At 40.8% G+C, this 13316-nt stretch overlaps 1 protein-coding gene across 1 annotated transcript in view; it reads right to left on the bottom strand.

Annotated features, from left to right (window-relative positions):
- Positions 1-4455: 4455 nt before the first annotated feature.
- Positions 4456-13316, bottom strand: part of LOC128873918 (sex determination protein fruitless) — a 70422-nt gene continuing 61561 nt past the window's right edge. The window contains exon 5 of the mRNA XM_054117935.1: positions 4456-11530. Coding sequence (XP_053973910.1) covers positions 11280-11530 — 251 coding nt within the window. The 3' untranslated portion in view covers positions 4456-11279. The remainder of the gene's footprint in view (positions 11531-13316) is intronic.

The raw sequence follows: 13316 nt of genomic DNA, 5'->3' as shown, positions 1-13316 counted from the left end.
AAACTCACCAAGCAATAACAAAGAACGTAACAGTTGGTATCATTTGGAAACTAAATAAAAACATTAAAAGATCGTTTAGAACAGAATTTTTCTATACTAGGCTCCGTTTTGGAGCAAATCAGTATCGAGGATGCATACAGTGGGTTTAGAATGTATTCGTACACCGATCAATTTACAAAAAAAACCTTTGTGCGAAATTGTAGTTTCTTAACTTCTTTTTTGATAATCAATGATATTTTCAGAGCCGGCGTGACCTTTTGCGGGGCCAGGTTCAACAATTTTGCGGGGCCTGAATTCACATTCAAATCCTACACTTGAATTTTACAACGAGGAATTATTTATTTACAAATGCTATATATTTTTTATAAGATGAATATTAAACAATAATACTTTGATGATTTTTGTCACTCCTTTCAATTTAATCATCGCTACTAAAAAAATGTCTTGCATCTCAGCAAAAATTGCTTCCATTTGTTAATGGTATCATCAGTCTGTAAAAAGTTAATTAAAATCGGTACCTTTTAATTCAGTAATTTTCGTAGACCGCGGAGCCTTTTAAAACGCGGGGCCGGGTTCCGGCGAACGCGCTGAACCTGCCTTGCGGCGGCCCTGGATATTTTACATATTCTCGGAAATCTCTAAGATAGATATAGTCCAAACAACATTTACTAGTTAATATAATTTGTGAAATTAACAAAAAAAAAAATGCGAAAAGTGGGTAAAAGTATAGAAGCAATAAGTATTTGTACGATTCTTATGACGAACCATTTACAGTAGAGTTTGTAACGTAAACACATTAGTTTATTGCTCCGTACGAATTAGAAAACATCAAATTTCCAGTAAAGTACTTTAAAAAAAGACTCTAATAGAGGAATGGAAGAAGATCCCACTTCGAATATAACTAATAATTTAGTTAATTTAATGCTTAGAAAAGTTGCAATAATTATAAAATCAAAAGGAAATCCCACGAAAAAAGTATTATATACTTGTAAATTAATGTAAATTTCTTTTTTTGTAATGAAGTTTTAAAAATTAAACAGTTGTGCGAATATTTATTGGTTCAATATTTCTATCGATTAATTGTTTTTTTCTTGTTAATTTTGCAATTTACATAAATAGCTATTTTTTGTACTCTATCTATTCTAGAGATTTCCGGGAAATATGTAGAATGTCATTGTTTATAAAAAATAAGTTAATAAATTACAATTTTACATAGTTTTTTTGGAAATTGATCGGTGCACGAATACTTTCTACACCCACTGTAAGTATAGTTGGGATGACGAAAGAAGTGACATGGTTGGTGTCGGGAGAGTTCAATCCCCTCTTTACTGTTTATTCAAGAGAACTTATTTGATTTTCGTTTTTAATTTGTATCACTATGTATATTTAATATTCCAAGAGTAGTATCTGTTTGTGTCCATAAGTTTCGTCAATAATATAATTATAATCACGCGAAAAGAGAACTACAAATTCGAGGTATGTTACGAAGGGTCTTTACATGTTTAACAAGAGTTCGTTAATTTAAAAAAGGAAAACAGTAATGGGTCAAGAACTTAGTTAAGTACTTTACTCACGAACGAAACCTAGCAGCATTCGTGGCTATTTTCCTTTAAACAATGTTTCGTGCAAACAATTTTAATTCGTGTTTACAAAGACAAGATTAATAAAGAACTGTGAATAATATTAACATCAGCCTCGAGGAGTTGCAGAATCGATATAGGAAATGATTCAAAGCACTGACTCTATTAATTAGCACAATGCATTCTTCGAAACTGCTTGGAGGACCAGAATCGTTATTATTTCAGCATTTCGACCCCTGGTTCTTACGGAAGTACTATTAACAAACAACTGAAGGCCCGAGTGGGCTGCGGATTAACCTTAAGTACCATCAAGAAACACGAGATATTGACACTTTTGATACCGACGTTTATACAATTACATAGATTGTGTGCAAAGAATCAGGTCCTTAGCTGTCGCGACGGAAACGCGGTTCTGCAACCGCAGGGGTTGAAACCAGAGACGGGTGAGGTTTGATTCGAATGATGGACGACGAATAAACACGCAGTGATTCTGATTCAATTGCAACATTTATTCGATCGAGCAATTCAATCTTTATTTAATTCTCTGCTCAATTCAGATTTAAATTTTGATTCGAAGAGAAGTTATAATAGGATAATCAGTTAGATCATCAGTATAGGATTATTTTCTGCTATTAATTATACGAAATTTGTATCTAGATGGGAATTAGGCCCATCTCCGATCGAAACTAAGTAGAATCCAACTGAATCGGCCGTTGGAAGCGAGTCCACCTGTGGTTTCCACCAAACCGTATGGTGGGGATGGCTGCTCGGTGGCCTTGAGGGACCAACGCGTTTCGCGTCGACTTCAGCTCGGCCCAATCAATTAAGAAGTCTCGCGTTATCATGGACGACAACGACAAGTCACGAAATCTTATCTGCGTAACAGACAGAGCCGACTCACGCTCTCCGACCACGTTATCACAATTTTTATTCCAAACTCATTCACTCTATTTCTCTCGCTTGATCGCTCTCATCCTCACACGCCATTCGCCTTTTACTATGTATAGAAACGATTTTATTTTATTTTAATTTTTTTTTTTTTTGCGAAACAACTCAAGGAACATTTGGTATCGAGGGCAATAATTCGGTCGGGCGACGATGGGCTGGTGCGAGAAATCAAATTTCTTGCCGCGTTTGACCGCGTAGGAACGTTTTCTTTTTCTGTAGGCCGAAGCTGCTTCCGAGTCTGTCCTGCATAGCACACTCGAGACGATAAAGAATAATATATTCTACATATATATTTTCTCAACCGTGGAACGTTAAATTGATTCAATTTTTGGTTAAATAGTCTAACACAGGATGATGGGAAGTGTTTTAAAGCTTAGGAAAATATAGCAGCTGTCAGTACAAGTAAAAAAATGTATAATAGTTAAAAAAAAATCATGATTTCAATACTGTAAGTGACAGACTGCCTGCCTCCTGTTCGCCGTAGAAACAAAGTATTTTAAAATCTAAAAGAATATAAAAATTCTATACAAGTTTAAAAAAAAAAAAATCGTGGTTTTAATAATCTGTATTGTTTACTGTGTTTCACGCGTTTTCTTTCCATTTTCCACGAACAAAGATTTACACAACGCAGATATTTCTTTTTTTTTTCGTTTCCATTCGATCGTTTTACGTGGGCGCAAAAATATTTCGCGGATGCCAAAACGGAGAGCCATCGATGTCGCTGAAAACGTTTATAATGCGTTACAAATACTGGCTCGACGAATTTCTGAAACCATCCGTCACGTGCAAGGCGTGCCCGCGTTGATGGAAATCTAACGCGGGTCAAAAACGGAAATTTCGGGGGACACGTCGCCACACGATAAGCTTTTTCACTGGAAACTGAAATTTTTCGGGAAATCTACCGCGTTGTGTAGGACTGTTTGTAACGTTTGTTCGCGGAAAACGAAATTTCACTTGCTGGAAAGCGTTGAAAAATTGTAACATGGAATTACGGAAGAAACATTACATAATTTTATGAGTATTAATCTCTGTGGTATTGTGTGAATTGTGAATTGTAAAATAAATTCACTGGAAGAACTGATTGGATGTGACAGGTTTCATTGAAAATTAATGCTGCTATTATACTAGTTAATTGGAAAAGGGAAAATGAAAAAAAATAACTTAATTTGCAATGTCGTCTGAACAACATAAAACAATGATTATCAGAGGCTTGTAAAAAGGATCGATTCACTGAGTATTCGTGGTTATAGAAACAAAAAATTTCTTGAATATGTACAAATAAAATCTTTGTTTTTGTATTTACAGAGTGTCACTGTTACCATGGACGCTTTACATATCTCTTATTTTTATAAATACCAGAGCAAAGTATCCAAGAGAAAATCTCCTCGAAAATATAAATGAAATGTCTACATTTCACTATTGAATTATTTGAAACGAAATAACCCTTCGTCGAAGAGATTAAGCCCGTTTGAAATAATTACTTTCCATGGCGCCTAAGTGCATACCTCTCTCTGGTAGCAATGCAAACGGTGGTATTTATGACGATCGAGATAAAAGGTCCAGGCGAAAAGTTTTTCGTTTAAATCTGCGACTGAGAGCCACTGGCTCGTTGCACGTTTCCGTAAAATGAACCGAAGCGATGGCCCACGCGGGGATGCTAACCCAATAAATTTGCTCATTTGGCGGGTCAGAAGAACTTCATTTAATTCCGCGCCTCTAGTTTGGAACGTAAGAACGCCTTTGATGTAAAGCATCCGGGAGCCAGTAAATTGTAAGTTAATAAAATTCCACGGAACAATAGCGGCCATGCATCACACGCACTGCTGCAACACGAAACTTCTACCCACTTAACATTTTGATAGATTTAAGAGCTTTCTGAAAACTTTTATCCCCCTCCTCTCCCCTCCCCTCCCCTCCCTCACACCATTCAATGTGGACTCGAAACACGACTGCAGGACTGGGACTACTCTAATTACTCAAAATGATCGAATGCTACTATCCCACAATGTAAATATTTTATATTCAGACACTTTGATAATTTAATATTTCATAGTGTTAGATTATGTTACTAATTAAACTGTACACTAAATATTAATTAGAGAAATATTATTTATTTGAAATGACTTCACTTTATTATATTAATACAACATGTCAGGCAAAGAGCAGCAAATCAAAATCATATAGGAAAAACAAAACAACAACGTTTTTAATAAACAAACTGAAATATACAATTCGATACAATCGATCATACCAAGTATGAAACGATATTTTAATTTTGGTATATTTCAATACATAGAATATTTTAATCGGTTGATACTCAAGCATTTCGTAGAATATTTTGTAGACTATTTGAGTATCTAAAAATTGTATGATTTTGAATGCAATTATTAAAATCAATTTGGTCCCTTGTATAAGAGGTATTGGCTTCATTCTAAATAAAATTAAAATTCAAGCAAGATTACATTTGTGTTCCATGTTGCACTAATTAAATATACAATGTCCAAATAATCGCTGCATACTGTATGCGAGTTCCTCGAATATAATTCATAAAAGTATGAATGTTTAAATTTGCAGAAAAATTCGCGAAGTAGTCCACAGCCCTAGTTTATGCTCTTGCTTAACACATAATGTGTTCCATAAAAGGAACGCGCAACAGGAGCGAACTCAGCGCAGAAAAATAAGGGAACAAAGTTCACAAGCACATATGTCTTATTTGAGCTTGCTTCCGAGTTGGAGACATATTGCCGCGTGGTATATATACGACTTCAACGAACGCAAATGTGCAGATGACTCCAATTCCGTTAATTTTATTGCCTTGCGTTCGACTAAAGTGCGCGTTTCACTCTTTCTGATTTTCAAATGAAAGGTGAAACGTAGAGGAGTAACAACTATTGGGTTTTGATTCGCTGAAATTATTTTAGCACCGATACGACTAATAAACTACAATATTAATTGCGATAAATAAGAGCAATACTGGAACTTTTGTATACTTTCTAATTTTCACATGATTGGATCGTTGCTGTTTATAAAAGTTATTATGAAAGATAATTCTTTATCTTGCGGCAAAAGAAATATTCTTAAAAACGAATGGCGCACCCTGTATATTCTGTCATTTTCAAGTAAACCATTCTTGCACCGATGTGATATATTGCTTCAGGTGTTTTTTGCAAGCAGGTGACACGAGGCACGTTTTCTTAGACAATTGATGACTAAGTTACGTGTTCTATGGTCACACGAATAGAGTAAAGTGTTCCAGAAATATAACAGGTGCATATATGACGTGGTGTTGTAATGTAAAATATACAAAAAAATTCTGCCACTTTGACAAGTAGTTGTACTAAATTTTTTTTTATCATTTTTGTCCTTTGAAGTTATCGCGACACGGAAAACGAATCGAGGCATCGACTTCGAGCACTTCGCACGATAAAAAGTATCACAGATGTAAATAACTAGAAATAAAGTTTACGATCGCAATATTTATTCGTCTCGAGCCTCGATATAGCGAAGTTCACTGTACAAAATTGTAGCAAACATTGGCAAAATTAAAAATAAATACGATCGATGCCTACGAGTTGAAGAAACAAATTAAAAACGCGATCGGACAGTACATGGATTATTACTTCGAATAATATTCTGAATAATAATGCTTGGACTGATTATCTGCGTTCTTTCTAAATAATAATTAATAATTTATGAAATTAAATTGTATTAGTGAAAGAGTATAAGTAGGATTGGGGTCTACGAGAGAAGTTACCTAACAAAATGACGAATTACGACGTAACTCAATGGGAAATGAAAATAGAGGACTACCCTCCTACCACGGCGAAGAGATAAACGAGTATTGCGAGGATAAAAGAAATTCCCATGCCTTTTATCCCAGGCGTAAGTCTGTTATTGTAAAAACAAATACGAAGGAAGGGCGTCGAAGGAAGGATAATCCTATTCACTCGAGAAGACAGGGCAACCAGTCGTCGAGACATAAACAGAAAAATTACTTCATGCTCGTTCCTCTGATGGGCATAACAAGATTAGGTAATTCTTATTAAAGGAATTTAATTCGTAAATTAATCTCTACCCGATAAGAAATTTAATTCAGAACTAACATGCTCCTTTCCTGTGGTTGTAGATATCCATTAAAATAATCAGGAAAACTGTGAGAGACACAAGGAAGTTTTTAAAATAAATTCTTCGTGAATTCAATTCTCTGATTCGTAGATTTTCCGAGGATGAAGTATAATTAAACATAAAGGTATAACATTAATAAAAGTACTTGTTTGAAGCTGTCGGTTTTTCGAATCTTTGTGTTTACAAGCCTCTGTGTTAACAGGGACTCCACGTTTTCATTTACATGTACATACGTACTGTGAATTAAAAATCGACTAAGAATAAATTTTAATTCAATTTAATTTAACATAAATAATAAATAAATTAAGATTGAAGGTAGAAACAGTGCACTGGATCCTCTTAAACCAAATATTGAAAATACAGAAGTTAAAAATGAATCTTGAACCATTTTGTACGCCCTACTATCTTCCCTCAAGAATCATATACTCTTCCTCGAATATTCACAAATTTTCGAGTCAACAACAGAGGCTCAAACTCTGGAGGAAACTTTCAACCCTCGAACCACAATCATCGGAACAAAAAATCCATATACAAGATAGAAGACAATCGGAGGGCCCTCGATAGCTGCAATCGCGATCAGTTTCGAGTAACACAGACTCTAAACGTTACGAAAATCCTCCGAACGGTCTATAATTGCTAGGTGCAGACCGACTTTCGCCAGTTTACACCGTAGAACAAACGGAAACTCGCGGCTTCTGGAGTTCCCTCGGTTGCCCCGTCTCCTTCGAAACAGCCACGCTCAACATGGACCATATTTGCTTCTCGACACCTTGCGGGGGCCCGCGATATCGATTGGGAAGCAGTCGATACAGCCAGGAAGTCAAACAGCCTCGCACGAAGTTCTGATTCCCGCCGCACCAGGCCACAGACACGTTGGATGTGTACATATAATATTTATATATATCAATCTATATATAAATCCATATTTATATTTATGCGTATAGGTAATGCGTGTATCATATGCATGTATATCTAGTTCCATTTTGGTCGTGTGCAGGCGTCCGACGACTCGCGAGCGTTCCGGATGATCGAGGTGACGTTTAATCGTTGTCACGCGATCTTCTATGTACAAGTGCCGCCTTGGCCAGGACCAGGACGATCTCGGTCATCTGGAACCTCATGTTACGTCGTAGGACAGGGAACTCTTTGAGTCGAGCGCGAATCCGTGGAGTTCGAGGACGCGACGATCGTCTACGTGGCGGATTCACCCGCGGAATCGAAATCTCTGTTGATAAATGTTTAATGCGTCGATCGCCCGGTATGTTTAATCGGAGATGGATCAACACGTGTGTCTGAATACGTTAAGTTTGTTTAGAAGGTACGTCGAGAGTCGAGGAGACCCCTGAGGATGCTTCGCGGGGATAGAAAATTGCACAAGGTCCGTTAAAAAATGTAGCCTAGTAATACTGAACAGATAATTGTATACAAGGAACATCTTATTCATCCTCCTCCAGTACGATATACTCGTAAAAATCTCAAATATTATGTTGGTCGAAAAGGTCGTTCGAATTTTAACGCACAAATAAACAGCGATTTCTCTTAGACGAAGAAATATAGTCAGTCCCATAAATATTTGTACCTTCTGTGTTTATTAAAGGAATCTTTCAAAATTAAATGACAGGTTTGATGTTTCCAAATACATTTTTCATTATATATATATATATGTATGTATATACAAGTGTAAAGTTTATCCATGTACATATTTATAATGAAACATTTATTTGAAAACATCGAACCTATTATTTAATTTAGAGGTACTTCTTTAATAGATATAGGGGGTACGAATATTTATGATCTCTCCCTCATCAATTGAACAAACCCGTCAAGTAACCATTCGAACTTCAGAGAAACAAACATCACCGAACAAACTTTCTGGCCAACCTTATATTAGCAATCTATCACTTCTGTTGAATCCCTTCAAGCGTTACTACAACTCGATAAAACTATTCTTTCAAGTTAAGAAGCTTTTAAAACTCAACGTGTACGTTCTCCGAAAAGAATCCCTGGGGCGATCAACGCGTCAAGAAGACAAGCACCCTTAAAGACCAAGAATTCCGCGAGCAAGTCGTCTAAGAGACGCGCGACGCGTCCTCGAACGTCGTAAACGTCGTCAACAACGTCTCGTTCCATCGTCGCGGTAACAGTTTTCCGCCCCCCTATCCCCTTCCCCACATGCTCGCAACGTGTAAATTAACCTTAATTAATCGGCCCTACGGTATCACATAAGTTCCACGCTGACTTGACTCGAGCCTCGCTCGACCCGCTACGAGACAACTTAGGAACCACACGGTCGACGATTCTTATACTGACAAGAGGTTTGTTAGGTACTTTACGAGCCTCGACAATTGATTATTACCGTTTAGTAGACGAAGAGTATTGGTCCAAAGAGAAATGTAATTACACGTATCTGTGGGGGCCGGGGACGAAGGGATAGCGACCCTGAGCGTCCAGGCGTTCGTTTTTCTTCGTGTGTCGTTCCCGTCGTGGATTCGATCGCCTGTCGCTCGAAGGATCCCTGAATTCCCTCCCCGTTTATGTACAGCTCTGTTTTTACTATTGGACATCGTACACGTACGAAATACTGTCGACAATTAACACCCGAGAACGTCGTCTCGCTTCTCTATCCCGGTGGATCGAAGAACCGAGCTTAGTGGCCTAACGAAACGAACAACATTAAGATACACGTGACGATACAGCGATTAACGACCGCGATTATAATTCGTAGTACCCTTTGAGTTTTCGGTGTTCGATGATCACAGCGCGCGTTTCAGCCTTCCATTGCGTAAGAATTAGACCGTTAGTCAGAGGCTCGCTGGACGCGTCTTCCATCGTGGATCCTAGCCCTCATTCGCGCGGAGGGTAAGGACTGTAGAGGTCATCTAGGAGTCGCAGACGCGACGATTCCCTGTTAAACGAGTCGACACGACCTGGCGCAGCTATAGTTATACCTAAACAGTTTCTCGCCGTTTTAGAAGAGGTCAAGACACCTACCTGCGAACGATAATCCGCTTAACCACCTTTATAAATAATTACACGTAAAGTCGTTGCATCTGTGGGGCCCTCGTAGACGCGTCGGGACCAACCATAATCGTGTCTCAGCACCTGACCGTCGTTCAACGATTGCCACGCGAGAAATCGTCGCGTCCGTGGCTCCAGTGACGATGAGGAAGACCCTGTCGAGCGCTCCTGTTCGCCACGAGTCCAAGCGAGCCAATCTACGAAACTTCGATACTATTTACACGAACTCCTGATCGGAGTGTTCGGTGTCCACCGATTTGTACGATCGTTTACACGCGCGGAGGTACAATCGATACCAGCCGAGAAAACGGAAGTTCCACCGCACCGATGCTCGAGGAGACCATTCGAAACGTTACTACCGATCGATTGTCCTCGCAGTATTCTGACTACGTGCCAGCTCCCAGCACTCGTTGCTCCAGCACACGTTGCTCTTCTCCTCGTTCTTCCGCAAGGTCCTCGTCGCTGGCGTATACGTCCAGAAACACTGAACAACAATCCGAAGATACCTAGAAGAGGCCGTTTGTGTTGCGCGAAATCGCCCCGCGAAAATTGTCTTTAGCGATTGGTTGCCGACTACTGTCCCAGTCCGAACCAACGAACCGTTTCTCCGCGAAAATAGGGTAACAGGTGACAGGTTTTCTTGGATTATTCTCGTGGAAGGGGCTCGGGGGCTTGGTTACCTCGAGGGTGGAGCCGAGTTGTCGAGAGGAACTCGAGGAGTTTGAGAGCTTCTTACGATGGCTTCCTGGAGATCTTGGAACGTGGAAGTCCAGGCATAGAGGTAGCCTGGGACCTCTCTAGGCCTGACCGATGCCATTATGACGGTAATAATGCGAAATATTTAATTTATAAAATCGTAGGATGATTTCTAAACGGATTCTGGACTAAACAAGACCCGCGAGTTGTCTTTCCTCTAAGTTGCTTTTCAAAACCTGTTTCTATTGTAAGATGGTCTCTAAATGTACTCTTAGATTGAATTTCTGCAATTTGTTTCCAGCTAGTTCAGGAAAGTGAGTGATCCAAGATTCAAGAAACTCGAGTCGCCTTTCCTCCAAGTTCCTTTTCAGAAACTACTCCTATTGGAAGATGATCTCTAAATATACTCTAGAGTGAACTTTTACATTTGTTTTCAGTTGGTTTAGAAGAAAGAACGATCCAAGATTCAAGACCCTCGAGTGTCCATCTTTCTTTCCGAAAAGTCCTCCCACTTCCCCAAGTCAGCGAGATCTCAGCATTCCAAAGTCCTCAGCCATCTTAAACAAACTCCACATCCAGTTGACAAGATCTCCCACCTCTCCTTTCTCGACAACTCCGTCACCTCAAGAGAGAGTCCGAGCACCCGAAGACTCGGCGAAGCCTAGAACAACCCACTTGGTCGTCGATTACACGTCACTGTCGCGTAGATGGGAAAACGGAGAACGTTCGTGGAAGGCACCAGCGTCCACCGTGACGACGCTTGGCGCGTCAATGGGCGGACGATTGGTGGCGAGCGTCTAGGCTCGGTCAGGGCAGTCCGAATCCGAAGAAAGGCGCTAGGTGCCTGTCGTCGAAGAGACGGGGCGGCGGAAGTGGCGGCGGCCGCTTCCTTCGCGGGGCAATCAGCGTCCTCTACAAGGTACCTTTGGCGAACACTATCTCCCGGTGCTTGGTGCGTATGTGCGAGCGCAGGGTGTCGATCCTGCTGTAGGTGGCCGGGCAATAGGGGCACAGGGACCTTTGGGCGGTGTGTATGTGGAAGTGGTGCCAACGATTGGTCACCTGTTTGCCGCAGGCACGGCATCTCCACAGCGCTGGGGAGCCAAGCGACACAGCGAACATCTCGTGATAAGACAGACCGACTGGCACGCTGGGCATCGTACCTGCAAACCCAACACGCCTTCATGCGGATATCGTCCGTCTCCCCGCGCTTCTCTCCCCCGTCATTTCGCCACTGTATTTAATTTTTACTGGTTGCTTGTTTCGTGTATGCGTGGCGAGAGTTGCTCTGTGTGCGTGTGGTTTTGTTCCTGGGAGTGAGGGCCAGTGTTCCCTTTAAGGAAGACTGATGATATCGTTTGCCTTCCCCCCCCTACAGCCTTCGGTTAAGTTAAGCCAATGAGGTAATGATTGTTCTTCGAAGGGGTCGAGCGTTTTGGGGAGGCTTCAGAGTTTGCCTGGGAAGCTCCCCTCTTTTATAGCTTTACCAAAGATTTCCTGGTGCTTTGGCATATCCTCGTATAGTGCACAAGTGTGCGTTGAGTGTTTGTGGCGGTCAGGTTGGAAACTACTGCGAGGGCGATCTTTGAGAATGTACGAAAGGTCTATGAAACGAATGCTTTAACCCTTTAAGTGTCAATTCTCATACATATCCGAGAAATGTCAGACAATTTTAATGATTTATAGCACTTACAGCGTCGAACAGCGATGTATCGCTCTTGACCCTTTTTGTAAGTGTATGGAGAACGATATATCACTCTTTGGCACTCAAAGGGTTAATATAGCGGAGCGACAAAGTACACGTGAGATTGTAGTTCTGTGCAGCTTAAATTTCATTTTTCTCTAAAATTCTGCGACTCGAAGACTCCTTTCGTACCTCCTCCACTGCTTCATCGCAGCACTTTCCACCCCACCTTTTTTTAGAGCCGACGAACAACCAACGGTTTCCTTTAATCATTATTTACCAAAGAAATTTTGACATCGCCAAGCCCAGACGTCTAGAGCTCATCGATCCGCTTCTCCGATCCTCGAGGCGGGGAAAGCAATATATAAATGTGGTGTGTGTGAAAACGAGCAGGTGTGCGTGGAAGCAACAAATAAAGAGGCTTTCAGACTTCATTCGCGCGCACGAGCGTCATCCCTCTCTCACACCTTACACAATACGGAAAACCTCACAAACCGTTCCAGGATACTCACGTTTCATAGCGACGCCGTGGACGCAGCCGGCGAGAAAAATACTCGAACGTTTGCCGATATTATCGAGGGATTACTTGGGAACGAACCTCGCCCAGGCTCCCTCTAATCCTTGTAGCGAGAACGTGGCGAAGTTATGATTGCGTTAGACGGCGATCGATACCGAAAGACGCTTACATACCGGTCGTCCAATGGTGCTGCGTCGATTCAATTGCATCGATACCCTCTGAACGCCGGAATCCTCAAAGATATACCAGTACCTGTATTATTCGCTCGATTCTTCCATCGATACGCCGTCCATCGACAATTTCAAGGTAAGGAAAGAGAGACTCGACGATGATGGATCTTCGAGGAAACGAGAGGTACTTTTCCTAAAGGTTTCGAAACAGATTCGTACTCTGAACGGTTATCTTTGAACGTGACCGTTCAGGCTGGCTAAGCAACCAACAGGAATATTAAATTTAGGGGAGCGAAACCTGTTGATCTGCCAGGGATTGAAACGTAATGAATCGATGGCTTGGTTATTGGCTGACCGAGTCGCTTGGGAACGCAGATTCGATAAACAGTATCACCGATTCCCTTTCCCCCGCGGTATCGATATTTTCATTAAGGCACGTTCTGTGTACTGATGCTGGAATCTCGAGGATTCCTTATCTGTCTATGTTAGCGTATAAATAGGACAGACGTTTACGCGCAATCAAGGATGTCTGCGCCTGCCAGATCAGCCAAGTAGACGGGAGCATACTGGAATATTAA

This window comes from Hylaeus volcanicus, chromosome 3 (genome assembly GCF_026283585.1).
Source record: "Hylaeus volcanicus isolate JK05 chromosome 3, UHH_iyHylVolc1.0_haploid, whole genome shotgun sequence".
NCBI lineage: Eukaryota > Metazoa > Arthropoda > Insecta > Hymenoptera > Colletidae > Hylaeus > Hylaeus volcanicus.
Note: the sequence above shows the minus strand (reverse complement) of the source record. Positions and strands in the feature narration are given on the sequence as shown.